This window comes from Mytilus galloprovincialis, chromosome 1 (genome assembly GCF_965363235.1).
Source record: "Mytilus galloprovincialis chromosome 1, xbMytGall1.hap1.1, whole genome shotgun sequence".
Lineage (NCBI taxonomy): Eukaryota > Metazoa > Mollusca > Bivalvia > Mytilida > Mytilidae > Mytilus > Mytilus galloprovincialis.
Window position 1 is genome coordinate 124,127,945 of NC_134838.1, and position 12,782 is coordinate 124,140,726.

Sequence of the window (12,782 nt, forward strand, 5' to 3'; positions counted from 1 at the left end):
GACAACGATGTGTGAACAAAACAAACAGGCATAAAAGGTAAAAATTCCAAAAATAGGGGTAGGGCAGTCACCACTGTGTTATTATCTTAATCACTGTAAACACAAACAAATATATAAACAAACATTGGCAAAATAACACAATGACGGGATGTATAAGTACAGATCTTCGTCATATATATAAAAGAAACACAAAAAGGCAGATAGAAAAAGCATATAAGCAAAAATTAAAGACAAGTTTTAGAATACAGAAAATATCATAGAACAATAATCAATTCTAATGTAATTTGGATATGACAATTTTTTTCATTGGCTAAAAGTTGCCGTCAAATCCATGGTTGACCAGGCGTAACAAAGGAGTGACCCGCCATTTTGAATTGATAGAATCAACAAATGTTCGATTACTACTATATAATCGAAAATAAAACAACACCTACCTCGAATTCGCCGTTTTAATGTAATTTTATCCGAATTTGAAGCGTACAGGTAACTTAATAACCTCCAGGGCGGCCCGGTTGTTCAAAAGGCTGGATAAAGTTATCCACTGGATAAGCTTGTCCATTGGATAAATGTTTATCCAGAGGTTAAATTGTGTTGTTCAAAAACTAGTTAAGGATTGTCCAGCTATACACTGGACAAAATGCTATCCGGAGGACGACTCCCATAACCAGAGAACTCTGTTTGTAAGTTTTCATTTGTATGACGTCACGTTTAGCCATGACGAATTTGTGCCAAATCATTCATGTGCCAAATCATTCATGAAGTTTCGCGGATTTTATTTTCTATTTGTCAAATTAAGACATTTTTAAAGTTTTATCGTATTTTTTTTTTCTTTTTGTAATGCATTAGAATCGGTATAACAGCGTCGCAAGTAAAACTGCATTTGCGACCGTCAAATCTACAATTGACGGTGGCAACTTTTCAACTACAGTACTGTTATTCCTTAAATGACGGGATGTTTAAGAACAGATCGACGTTAAATGTAAAAAAGAAACACAAAAAGGCATGTAGACAAAGCATACTAGCAAAAAACGAAAGACAAAAATACAAATTTTATCATAGAACAATAACACAATGAAGGGATGTACAGAGCCACGTCAAATAAATACCACAAACACAGACTAAAAAGTAAAAGTAATATTCATAAAACAAACAAAAGAATACAATAACACGTTATTAAGATCAACAATTATGTTAATACCCAGAATTCATACTCCAAGACCATCGTGTACTATTTGTGAAGTTGATACTTAATATTTATCAACAAGATCTTGATACCTTATAATGAAATAAAGATTATTTATTTTATTTATTTAATGAACATTTTTAGAAAAAGGATGAGACGTTCTTTAACATACCTAATTGAAATGGATAATGAAATAAAACCTCCTGATTGCATCTGTGCCAGTTCCCAATTCACATATGATCCGGCTGGCCACTTAATTACCGGAGACCTCAACATTGTCAATAACACTTCCCTATGAAATGTATTATCAAAAGGTCCGAAATATCGTGAGCCTAAATACATCAATTAGAAATACAACTTCAAAATACTGATGGATTCGGTCGAGGATTATGCCAGGCAATTGGATAAACGCGAGAAAGAAGACGAAGATACTCTTTCCGAATGAATTAAGGCTGTGAGGCCATTAATACAAATCAGAATCAAGAAACTGAATGGGTCTATCAATACAAATGCTACGTCAATATATAAAGGCCCAAATGTTGCAAAAAACTAAGTATTATTCTTCCCCGCAGATAAACCCCAAACAACATCGTTTTTGCGTGTTAACTTCATGACATAAACTGCTTGACAAACGAATTAGGTATTGAAAATTCACTTGGAAACTTAACATAAACCCTCACGACACTTACCAAAGAGCAAATCCTGGATAATCATAGGTCTGTTCTGTGTTCCTTTGAAATTTCAACCAAAGATGAACAACTGGATCTTCCATTACTGTATTGGATACCTTAAATACATAAGTTTCCGTGAAAACAACGGTAAATTGCTGGGTCTTCCAAGCGTTCCACGAAACTTCTTTCTAAATTATTAACATCTATTTTATCAGCAATCAAAGCCGGGCTTTAAAGTTGTTGTGAAACTGCCTATTGTACAGATGGCGTGATTCAGATGTGGATACTAAAAAATCCAAAGATCTTTTAGAGTACATACAATCTAAGACTCTTTCGTCTTGCAATAAAAAAAACATTTGACTTTTCTACACTTTCACAAGTTTTCTCCATTCCAAACTAAAAGACAAGTTGAAAGAGTTGGTAGTGGTTTGTTTCATAAAAAAGAATGACCAACGTAGATACAAGTATCTTGTCTGAGGGAGGGATAAATATGGAAACGTATATTAGTCACCAGTTGATCAGTTGTCAACACAACTTGACGACAAAAATAAGAGGGAAAGTTGCATTGTTACTGAACTTGTACACTTAAACAAGTTTACTTGTTTAATTAATATTTCAACTTGTAGACTTACTACAAGTTGACTTGTTGAGTTCTTCTGAACAAGACCACAGACCAAAAAGTGTACATAATATTATTGTGTCCTAGTAAACTTTGCCGTTTGTTCACTTGCTAAATTGAACGTTTCTTTCTTGCTTTAGAAAAGTATACTTTCCGAGTTAATCGTGGTCACTTGTCGTGTTGTTTCTCGCCTTTCCGAATTCGTGAAAGTATACTTGTGTTCAAAAACTGCACAAGAGAACTTTTTAAATGTCAATTTGTTCTGGAAAACAGTCCATGTTTACTTTCAAAATGTCGACTTGTTTTAGTGCAAAAGTGAAAAAATAATATTTGACCACGCGGTTCCTAGTGTCTTCTTGGAATTTAAGATGAGCTTCATCTACAGTATTTTAATGGTGAGTATAAATTTTTTGTGGAAAAACCTTTTGATTTTCTTCTAATTATTAAATATTTTTTTTGCCAAATATTTTTTTTTTAACATGATGTGGTTTCACCACTGACCCTGTGAAGACTTTCTTTTTTGTATGCCATTCATAAGATAGTAGAGGGGCATTATGTTTTTGGTCTGTGTGTCCGTTTGTTCGTCGTACCGTCCGCCCGTGCGTTCGTTCGTCTGTACGTCCGTCACTCCGCCTGTCCCGTGTGAGGTTAAAGTTTTGGTCCAGGTCGTCTTTGCTGAAGTTGAGGTCCCCTCAACTTGATCCTTAGTACACATGTGACCTATCATAATATCTTTCTAATTTTAATTCCAAATACGAGTTTTGACGCCAATTTCACGATCTACTGAACATAGAAAATGATCGTGTGAGGGTCCTTTGGACACATTCTTGTTTCATTGTATTTTTCTTCTGAAACTTCTGCTCTTACTTGACCGAGATTTGAGAACCCGAATGCACAACCACAGAAAAGGTAACCTGTCCAAATTTTCATATATACTCCGAAATCAAAAGTCGGTAATATACAAACTGACTACGACGTCTTCTTATATAAGTAATTGCCCCTTCTGTTAAATAAACATATCGACTGTTTTAATTTTAATGAAACGATTGGAAATATTTGACCTTGAAAAGAGTAAACCGGAAGTGACCTTGACCAAGCCGAAAGTAGTGTTTTAACAGATTTTCATTGATAACATTCATAATTTTTATATAATTGTGGAATCTGGGTACAAATGTATAAAATTGCCTTAAATGAGACAAAAAAAAATATTTTGTTGAAGGCCGTACTTTAACCTATAATGGTTTACTTTTTTAAATTGTTATTTGGATGGAGAGTTGTCTCATTGGCACTCACACCACATCTGCCTTTATCTATGTGTTAACCGGAAATGGTAGAATAATGGTCTTAATTCAAGTAGAAGTCCTTTTTCGGAATCAAGAGAACTTTTGAAATTATCTTTAAAGTTAGACCAAAAGTAAAAGAAAAACATGACATGACTGTTCCTTATGAGGTGCTGACAAAGCTTTGTTACTTTGTGCGAATCCATCATTCAAGATGGCCACCAGCGGGGTATCAGGGCAAGATTTATCATTAATTGACCCATTCAATACCTATTTTGGTATTTTAGCTTTCTCATTACCAATTCTCAATCAAAAAGGGGAAAAGGCTTAATTTTTTGTATGTTTATGATCATCCGGTTGTTTTTTTGTTGTTCATACTAGTCCGAAAGTTAACAAGGGATATATAAATTAGACCGTTGGTTTTCCCGTTTGAATGGTTTTACACGTCTAGTAATCAAGTTTGGGGCCCTTTATAGCTTGTTGTTCGGTGTGAGCCAAGGCTCCGTGTTGAAGGCCGTACTTTAACTTATAATGGTTTACTTTTTAAATTGTTATTTGGATGGAGGGTTGTCTCATTGGCACTCACACCACATCTTCCTATATCTATATAAAGGAAAACAATGAATTTGTTTCTGTACAATTTAAATGACGGGGGTGGATTAAGGAATTTTCAAAAGAGGCGGGTGCTTACCCAGGGCATAGGGAGGGAGTGCAAAACATATGTCATGATACAAATGCATTGATCGGCAAAAATAAAGGGGTGCCGCGGAACCCCCGGACCCCCCCCCCCCCTTCTGGATCCGCCACTGAATAATCACTTAAACAATGTGTATCATCGCCACCGGATAAAGGTGCCATTGGCCTGGTTCTCTGTTCATTGTCAAGAAAAAAATGCATAACTGTACATGTATCTTCATATTGGTATCCAGGTAGCTATACTCAGATTGTTTTACAGTAAAAAAAAAAATTCTCAGACAATAAACATAGAACCAAGCCAAGGGTACCTATATCCGGGTGTTACGATACACCATGCATTATAAGAATGATGCTTGTAAATTGAGATCGATTATAGCATTGATATGTTTGGTTATTTTTCAGGCACTTATTTTCTTACCAGATGGCATTGCATTCCCATTCCCTGGTGAAGATGGCACAAAAGAAGATCTTGTTAGATATTATTTTAGTCGACTTTATACAACAAAAGAAATCTGTGGATTTCTTATGTTATATCATGGAATTATAGTGAGCTTCTCGACGATAGAAAGAATTAAAAGGAGACTTCGATTAAGGCGACGCCAAAACCAAGCCCCAATATTACTTGTATGTCAGAAAATATATGAACTACGTGCTAATGGCTTTACAAATGTAGGATACAAGTCAATGTGGAGACTCCTCAACTCAAATTACAATATCACTGTTTCACAGGAAAATGTAAGAAATTGCTTGGGTTTCATAGACACTAATGGCGTAAGCTTAAGAAGAAGGCACAGACTTCAGAGAAGGAGTTATTACAATAGTGGACCGAACTATCTGATACACATAGACGGTTACGACAAGATCAAACCATATGGTATTGCCATTCACGGAGCTATTGATGGCTATTCTAGAAGAATATTGTGGCTAAAAGCAGGTTGCTCCAACAACAACCCTAGATACATTGCTAAGTTTAACATTGATTTTGTGAAGGAATTACGACGAGTTCCCCGAGCCATTCGTGCTGACGCTGGCACCGAGAACGTTTTGGTAAAAGACTTACACATTGCATTGCGATTCGATCATGGGGATGAAATATCTGGATTAAACAGTTTTTTAACAGGAAGATCAACAGGAAACCAAAGAATTGAAAGGTTGTGGAGAAGTCTTTCGGAATATTTAATGTTATTTTGGAGAAATACATTTGCGAACATGCGTGATATTGGACTTTTTAGTACCGCAGATCATCTCCATATTGAATGTTTAAGATTTTGTTTTCTTCCTTTAATTCAGACTCAACTAAATCAGTTTATGGAAAACTGGAACAACCATAGAATACGCAGACAACGACAAGAGGTTATAGTCCCATCGGGTATTCCAAACGTTCTCTATTTTCAACCTGAAATATATGATTCGTCTGATTTTTCTTTTCCTTTACTATGCAATGACCAGACATTGAGTGAACTTGAAAATGAGCATACTTCAGACTTACCAGTAAGAGGGTGTTCCGAAGACTTCATGCATCTCATCGGATACCTTAGTGGCGAAGAACCAATGCAAGCCCTTATTCCACAAACCCTTGACGAAGCTTTTCAAAACTTTTGTACACTCATTTATATTTGTAAATTACTAAATTACGTGTATCTTCTCATAGATTACAAATAGAATTAGGTAGATATCAGGGTATTCCCCGAATTAACAGAATATGTAATAAATGTTCTTCCAATACTGTCGAAGATGAGGCTCATTTTCTATTTGATTGTAACAAATTTGAGGATGATAGAAATTGTATGTTAGCTAGTATTGCACAGTATAATTCTTATTTTAATCATATGAACAGTCAAAGCAAAATTATCTGGTTATTTAGTGTAGAAAATGTTGAGTTACTTAAAATAATATGTAATTTTATATACAAACATCTTCCTTAGTGAAGATTAGTTAAAGGAAATCTATGTGTGTATATACATTTGATTGGACATAGAAAATTGTATTCATCTGAATATCACAAACATACTAGCCGATTAAAAAAAAAAAATAATTGTTAAGATATATTATTTATTCAAATGTTCTCTTATATCCTTGAGGCATCGTCCCCTGGTATCAACTGCATTCAAGTTACCTATGATGCTTCCTTGTTTGCTTTTGATACAGGTAGGAAAGAGACATTTACACACATTTTACATGCCTATGGCCCATAAGGTATCGCCCCCTGGTGTCAGCTGCCTTTAGGAAACCATAATGCTTTCCTATTTGCTGCTGACACAGGATGAGTCATGGACATGTTTAATTTCTACTTTCTTTTTGGCTAATTATTATATATTTAATTGATCCAACTTTTTGTGTATTATACATATGTGGATATCTATTTTTCTTTTTTTCTTTTTGGGCTGCTTGTTTGTTATCTATATCAACCACACTTGCAATAAAATGCATTAGTATTAAAAAAAAAAAAAACATACTATAGATTCTTTATCTACGTATTCTTTAAGAACTTAAATAGTTCTCGTTTAACTTTTTTTTTTTTTATTATCTCATTGTTTGTATTGTATTATGAAAAAATTATTGATGTTGTAATGTTTATGCCCTTTGGGGCCCATAATTGGAAATAAAAATATCTTATCTTATCTTATCTCTTATCTTATCTGTAATGGTTGTAGGATTTAGGTTTAAGCCATGCAACGTTACTCTCTTCAATTTAGCCTTAAAGTCAGTTTTGTTGTTTGTGTGAAACGAATGATATGTAATGGCAGAAATCTGAAAAACAATTTTCTAATGGAAGAAGGACAACACGAAGGCGGGAACCTGCTTAGACTACCTGCTTATACATGGATTCACCTTATTTGCGACTAAAAATTTAGTTTATTATAATCTTTTTGCAAATTAGATTTGTTACAGTATTTGCATAATCTGGGATTATTTATAATTACTGAAAATTTCAGGGATCTACATAATCACTGAAATTTCAAGTATTCTACATAATCCCTTATTATCCATTTTCACTGTAACATGCACTCTATTAACTATATTGAAAGATGTTGGTTTTTTTTAATTAAACAGATAGACACGATTTTTTGAATCTAAAATGCTTGTCATATTTGCATAACTTATTAAAGTACCTATCTCATATAGCAGCCGCGTATAGAAAAATAGTTTGTGTTGGGAATTAGGGTGATGGAAACGTAATTTCATTTTTGGCTACCCTAAAATAAACACTTTAACATACTTCAGATAGGGTATGAGTGTTGATAAGACACAATGTAGTTAAAGTTGGCAATAAAATGTTTCAGTACGGCATTCGATCCACAGCCGTGGCTCACACCGAACAGCAAGTTAAAAAGGGCCATTACAATAACAGTGTAACAAATTCCAACGTGACAACCAACGGTCTAATTAATAAACAAACGAGAAAGGAAAACCACATATGAACCACACCAACAAACTATAGCTACTGAACAACAGGTCCCTGACTTAGTACAGCTGCATACAATGCAGTGGTTATAAACTTTTTAACAGACCTTGACCTTATCCTGAGACAAACACAGTATTGTACCATTACTCATAAATACATAATATCAAAGATGTCAGGCTTACAATTTATATTACACCAGACGCGCATTTCGTCTATTAAAGACTCAACAATGACGCTCGAATTGAAGTATATTGAAAGGCCAAATAAAGCAAACAAATGAAAACAAAAAAGTTTCAAAAGGTTGTGCCTGTCACGGAATAGAAGTTCCTTCATAACATAAGTTCCAAAAGGAAAATATATTCTGGAATATTATTCCCACAGGAATAAATATTACAGTATATGTTCCTTACGGAAAAAATGGTATAGAATATTTGTTCCAACAGGAATATATTGTAACGTGTAACCGGGCGGGAACGTTTACATATTATTATCCTCGGGTTCGTACCAGTTTCCTGGGATTTGAAAAGCAATTCAAAAGTTCTAAAGTCAATAAAAAGTTTACACTATCACTAACAAATATGAAACAAATACTATACTACATAAAACGAATTTCAACACCTATCAACCTAACCAGAACCTGTTGAATTAAATCTGTTTAAAACCCTTTCAGTCCGATACTGTTTAAACCAACTGTTTGAAACTATAGTCTGAAACCTAAATGTAGAACTGGTTTGAAACCTAAATGTATGGAACGGGTCTGAAACCTAAATGTTTGAAACTGGTCTGAAACCTAAATGTATGGAACGGGTCTGAAACCTAAATGCATGAAACTGGTCAGACGGTTTGGAACTATTGTTTGAAACCTAAATGTTTTGAACTGGTCTGAAACCTAAATGTTTGGAACTGGTCTGAAACCTAAATGTATGGAACGGTCTGAAACCTAAATGTAAAAAACGGGGCTAAACCTGAATAAAACGAATGTATGGAAACTATTCAAACTGGTGTAAACTTTCGTATGAAACTTTATTAAATAAACATGTCTATAACTGTCTGACAACAGGGCAGCACTAAGGCATGGTATGTCAGCAAACACTCACTGCAATAGTGAGAGATGTGAGACGCAAAACCTTAGCACCAGCCCTGTTTGGACAATCTGTACCGAACCAACAGTCTCAGCCCTTTCTATATTCTTTCCGCAGGTTCCAAGCACTTCACTTTACTTAAACTAAACCGTCTGCCTGCTATTCACTACTTTCTTTCCAACCTATCCAATGTTTACTGTCTGCTGTCTTCGGTACAAATGACGATTTGAACTGAATAGCTACCCACTATTTATACCTCGAACGCGGACCTCGAAGAGAGCACCCTAACAACAATTATACAGGTAAAGCGTCTGATAGCAACCAAGGATAAAGGGATGATTTTTAATGCCGTTTGCAATGATAAAGAGATCAAATGGAAAATTCAAAGAGGTTTCAAAAAATATACAACTGTAGAAATATTATAACCTTCTTAAACTGCAAATTCGTAACAATTTATTATGACAATGTTTATAACAAAGTTTCCATTGGAACTTCTGTTAGGCGGAACAAATATACGTTGACAGTGTCAAGTCAAATAAATGACATAATATATATAAAAAGATAATTAAAAAGGTCTAACTCATTAAATCGACAAAATGTGAACAAAAACAAGTAGGCTTACATTTAGACCCATGACAAAATCTAATTATAAAATAAAAACACAACTGCTAGTATAACATGGCCATGGACAGCTCAATTTTACGACAAAACAGATGTTCTCAGTGGCGGATCCAGGAGGGGGGGGGGGGTCCGGGGGTGCGCACCCCCCCTTTATTTTTGCCGATCAATGCATTTGTATCGGGACATATGTTTTGCACACCCCCCCCCTTTGCCCTGGGTGCCCTGGGTTAGCACCCCCCCCCCCCCCTTTCGAAAATTCCTGCATCCGCCCCTGTGTTCTTAAGTAAAATATTACGTAAATGGTGTTGCAAAAATATTGATAGACACGTAATAACAGGTGAGTGTAATTATTATAATTTTGTTGTTATATAGATTAAAGTTAAATTTCATCGGCAAGATAGAATAAAATGAACTTTAATATTCCTTTCACGGATTTGGCTTTACTTTGTGGACCTTTTGGATTATAGCTCCTCATCTTTTATATAAGCTTTGGATTTCAAATATTATGGCCACGAGCATCACTGAAGAGACGTGTATTGTCGAAATGCGCATCTGGTGCAAGAAAATTAGTACCGTTAATTTTATTAATATAATATGGATTAAAAGAAATATTCTACTCAATAAAACTACAGTTGGGTGCGATGGTATGATATGTATCACACAACAAGTTTTTATTGAATTAAAGAAATGCATTACAATAGTGTCAACGGGCCAACTAAAGACTCAAAGTCTTTAACCTAACGGGTAACTATAAAGACTCTAAAAATGACTGATGAAATGAAAAACCAATTCTTCTGGGAACAATTGAAGGTCTTTCCATCTCGATACTAAGAACGCATTTTTAAAAAAGATGTTAGAAAAGGTCACTCCTTGTTGATTTAATTTGGTACCTCAAACTGATATAAAAAAAAAAAGATTAATAGGTATATGCAGGAGACTTTATTGTTTTATAATGAACAAGCAATAATTTAATGCAAAGGTCAAAATCTAAAACGTCAATTTGACCTTGACCTAAATTTCAAGGCCATAGGTCAGTGATCTCAAATCAAAATACCCCAGGTCAATCACTTGTATGGTTGTGGAGAAATACCGATTTCAAATACAAAAGGGGAGAAAACTCCTATAAGGGTTGACCAAACACTTCGACTTAAATGGGTAGAAGTTGCCCCTTATGGTAAACAGTAATATGGCAAACACATCATATCAATAACTGTTACAGTTTCTTTTGAATATAGATTACAAGCAAAATCCACAAATTTTGAATATGACCTTGACCTTCAACCTTGACCTCAAATTCAATGTCATATGTCAGGGAACTCAAATGGAAAGGCCCGAGGTCAATCACTTGTATGGTTGTGGAGAAATAATGATTTCAAATATATAAGGGGAGAAAACTCCTATAAGGGTTAACCAAAACACTTCGACTGAATAGGTTGAAGTTGCGCCTTATTGTAAACAGTAATTTGGCAAACATATCATTTCATTAACTGTAAGTTTCTTTTGAATAACGATAACAAGCAAAATTCAAAATTTATAACATGACCTTGACCTTTGACCTTGACCTCAAAGTCCTTCAAATAGACCAAGGACTTCATATCTAAAGACTGTATGCCTCTACGACTTATACCGTATGAATTTATCCACCATATCGCCTATCTTAAATTTTCAAAGGGAAATAACTCCTATAAGATCCCGATCACGTCAAAATAAAACCAGGGGGGAGGGGGGGGGTAACTTCTTATTATTGGGTATACGGGGATGTGCCAAAAATATGGGTCATAATTTTGCGAGATTTTATATAGAAATGACCCTCCTTTTTAATGACATCTTATATTAAAATGCCTTTACGTTTGATAACTGTATATTGATTTTGGGTATGATCTACATATCATATATAAATATGCTATTGAGAATCTTACAATATTAATGGTCAATTATTATATTAAATTAAATCAATTCATTTGAAAGTTCACCTTTCACATAAGTTCCCAAACGAACCCAGGAAATTTGTCGCCTGAGTTAGTGCTTATATAAGCATGAAGTATAGGTCATTCTTTCTTAAATGTTTTTATAACTATAGGTACTGAATTTCAGTGAATGTTATATTAAAATGGGTACGTTTTTTGAGGCAAAAATGGCACACCCTTACCAAAAAAATATCGAAGTTACCCCCCCCCCCCCCCAACCGGGAATAAAGAATAAAACAAATCATTCTTAAGAGTAGACGAACAATTTGGTGAAAACAGTTTGTAAAATATTAAGTGTTCGGTCACACATGATGAGTTTTGAAACCCCCATTACTGTACAACATCATTGGCCAAACATCCATTCCATAAGTGGTAAAACAAAAAAGCATCTCAGACGGCAGAAGAAGAAAAAAATATAATTAGAAGAAAAACAAAAAGTCTTTCCACGAAAAGTGGAAAGACCTCATAATTCAAAAAGAAAAAGCAACGGTATAATCTATACACACAACTGCCGAGAAAGACCTTTAAACCAAACCAACAAACGACAACCACTGAACAACATATGACATTGGATATATATATGTGTAAAAATGCAGCCGAAGTTTGCTACTCAGTTTCAAGAAAAATAACTTTCCAATAGACTAATATATATTGAAAGGGGATTAATTAAGGAAGCAAAAGAGCAAACAAAAATATAGAGGTCAATGTGCTTGTTTTTGAGATATTAGCTATTGAAATTTAGGCGGGAAAACGTTCCTTCTTGACTTTTCATAGTCTTATCATTGACAAGCTAAAGTTCTCAAAACTATTAAAAACTAAATAATATTTTATAAGACTTTTACAAATGGCTTATAATTATACATGTAAAAGATTTATAAAATGAATGAGGGTCAATGGGCAAAGTATTTTAAGGCATTCAAATGGATAAAACCAGAAGATTTCGAAAATCTGACAAAAATTCCAAAACATGACAAGCGAACATCCTACCCTTAACAGACGTCATAACCTGAGACAGTAGTGTAACATTAAACAATTATTGTAATTTTTTACCCGAGATGGGTTGTTTTCCTCGAGGGCTGTAAACCGAGAGAAAAAAAACTTCAATCAAGGATAAACAATTTGGATGTTTGCCTTGTATGATGGCAATGAATCACATCGGGTATCCAAATCCGAAGAACAAACAGCAAGATCTCAAAAAGTGTTTATCATGATTTTAAAACTTGTTTTATTCATATTTTGAGGTTCGATTTTTCCAAA

General features: G+C 34.4%; 1 protein-coding gene across 1 annotated transcript; it reads left to right on the top strand.

The window, feature by feature from the left end:
* The first annotated feature begins 4,723 nt into the window (after positions 1 to 4,723).
* LOC143066080 (uncharacterized) lies at positions 4,724 to 6,111 on the top strand. Its single transcript, XM_076239205.1, has one exon. It carries the CDS (start codon positions 4,783 to 4,785, stop codon positions 6,109 to 6,111), a length of 1,329 nt encoding a protein of 442 aa, XP_076095320.1. The 5' UTR covers positions 4,724 to 4,782.
* Positions 6,112 to 12,782: the final 6,671 nt, after the last annotated feature.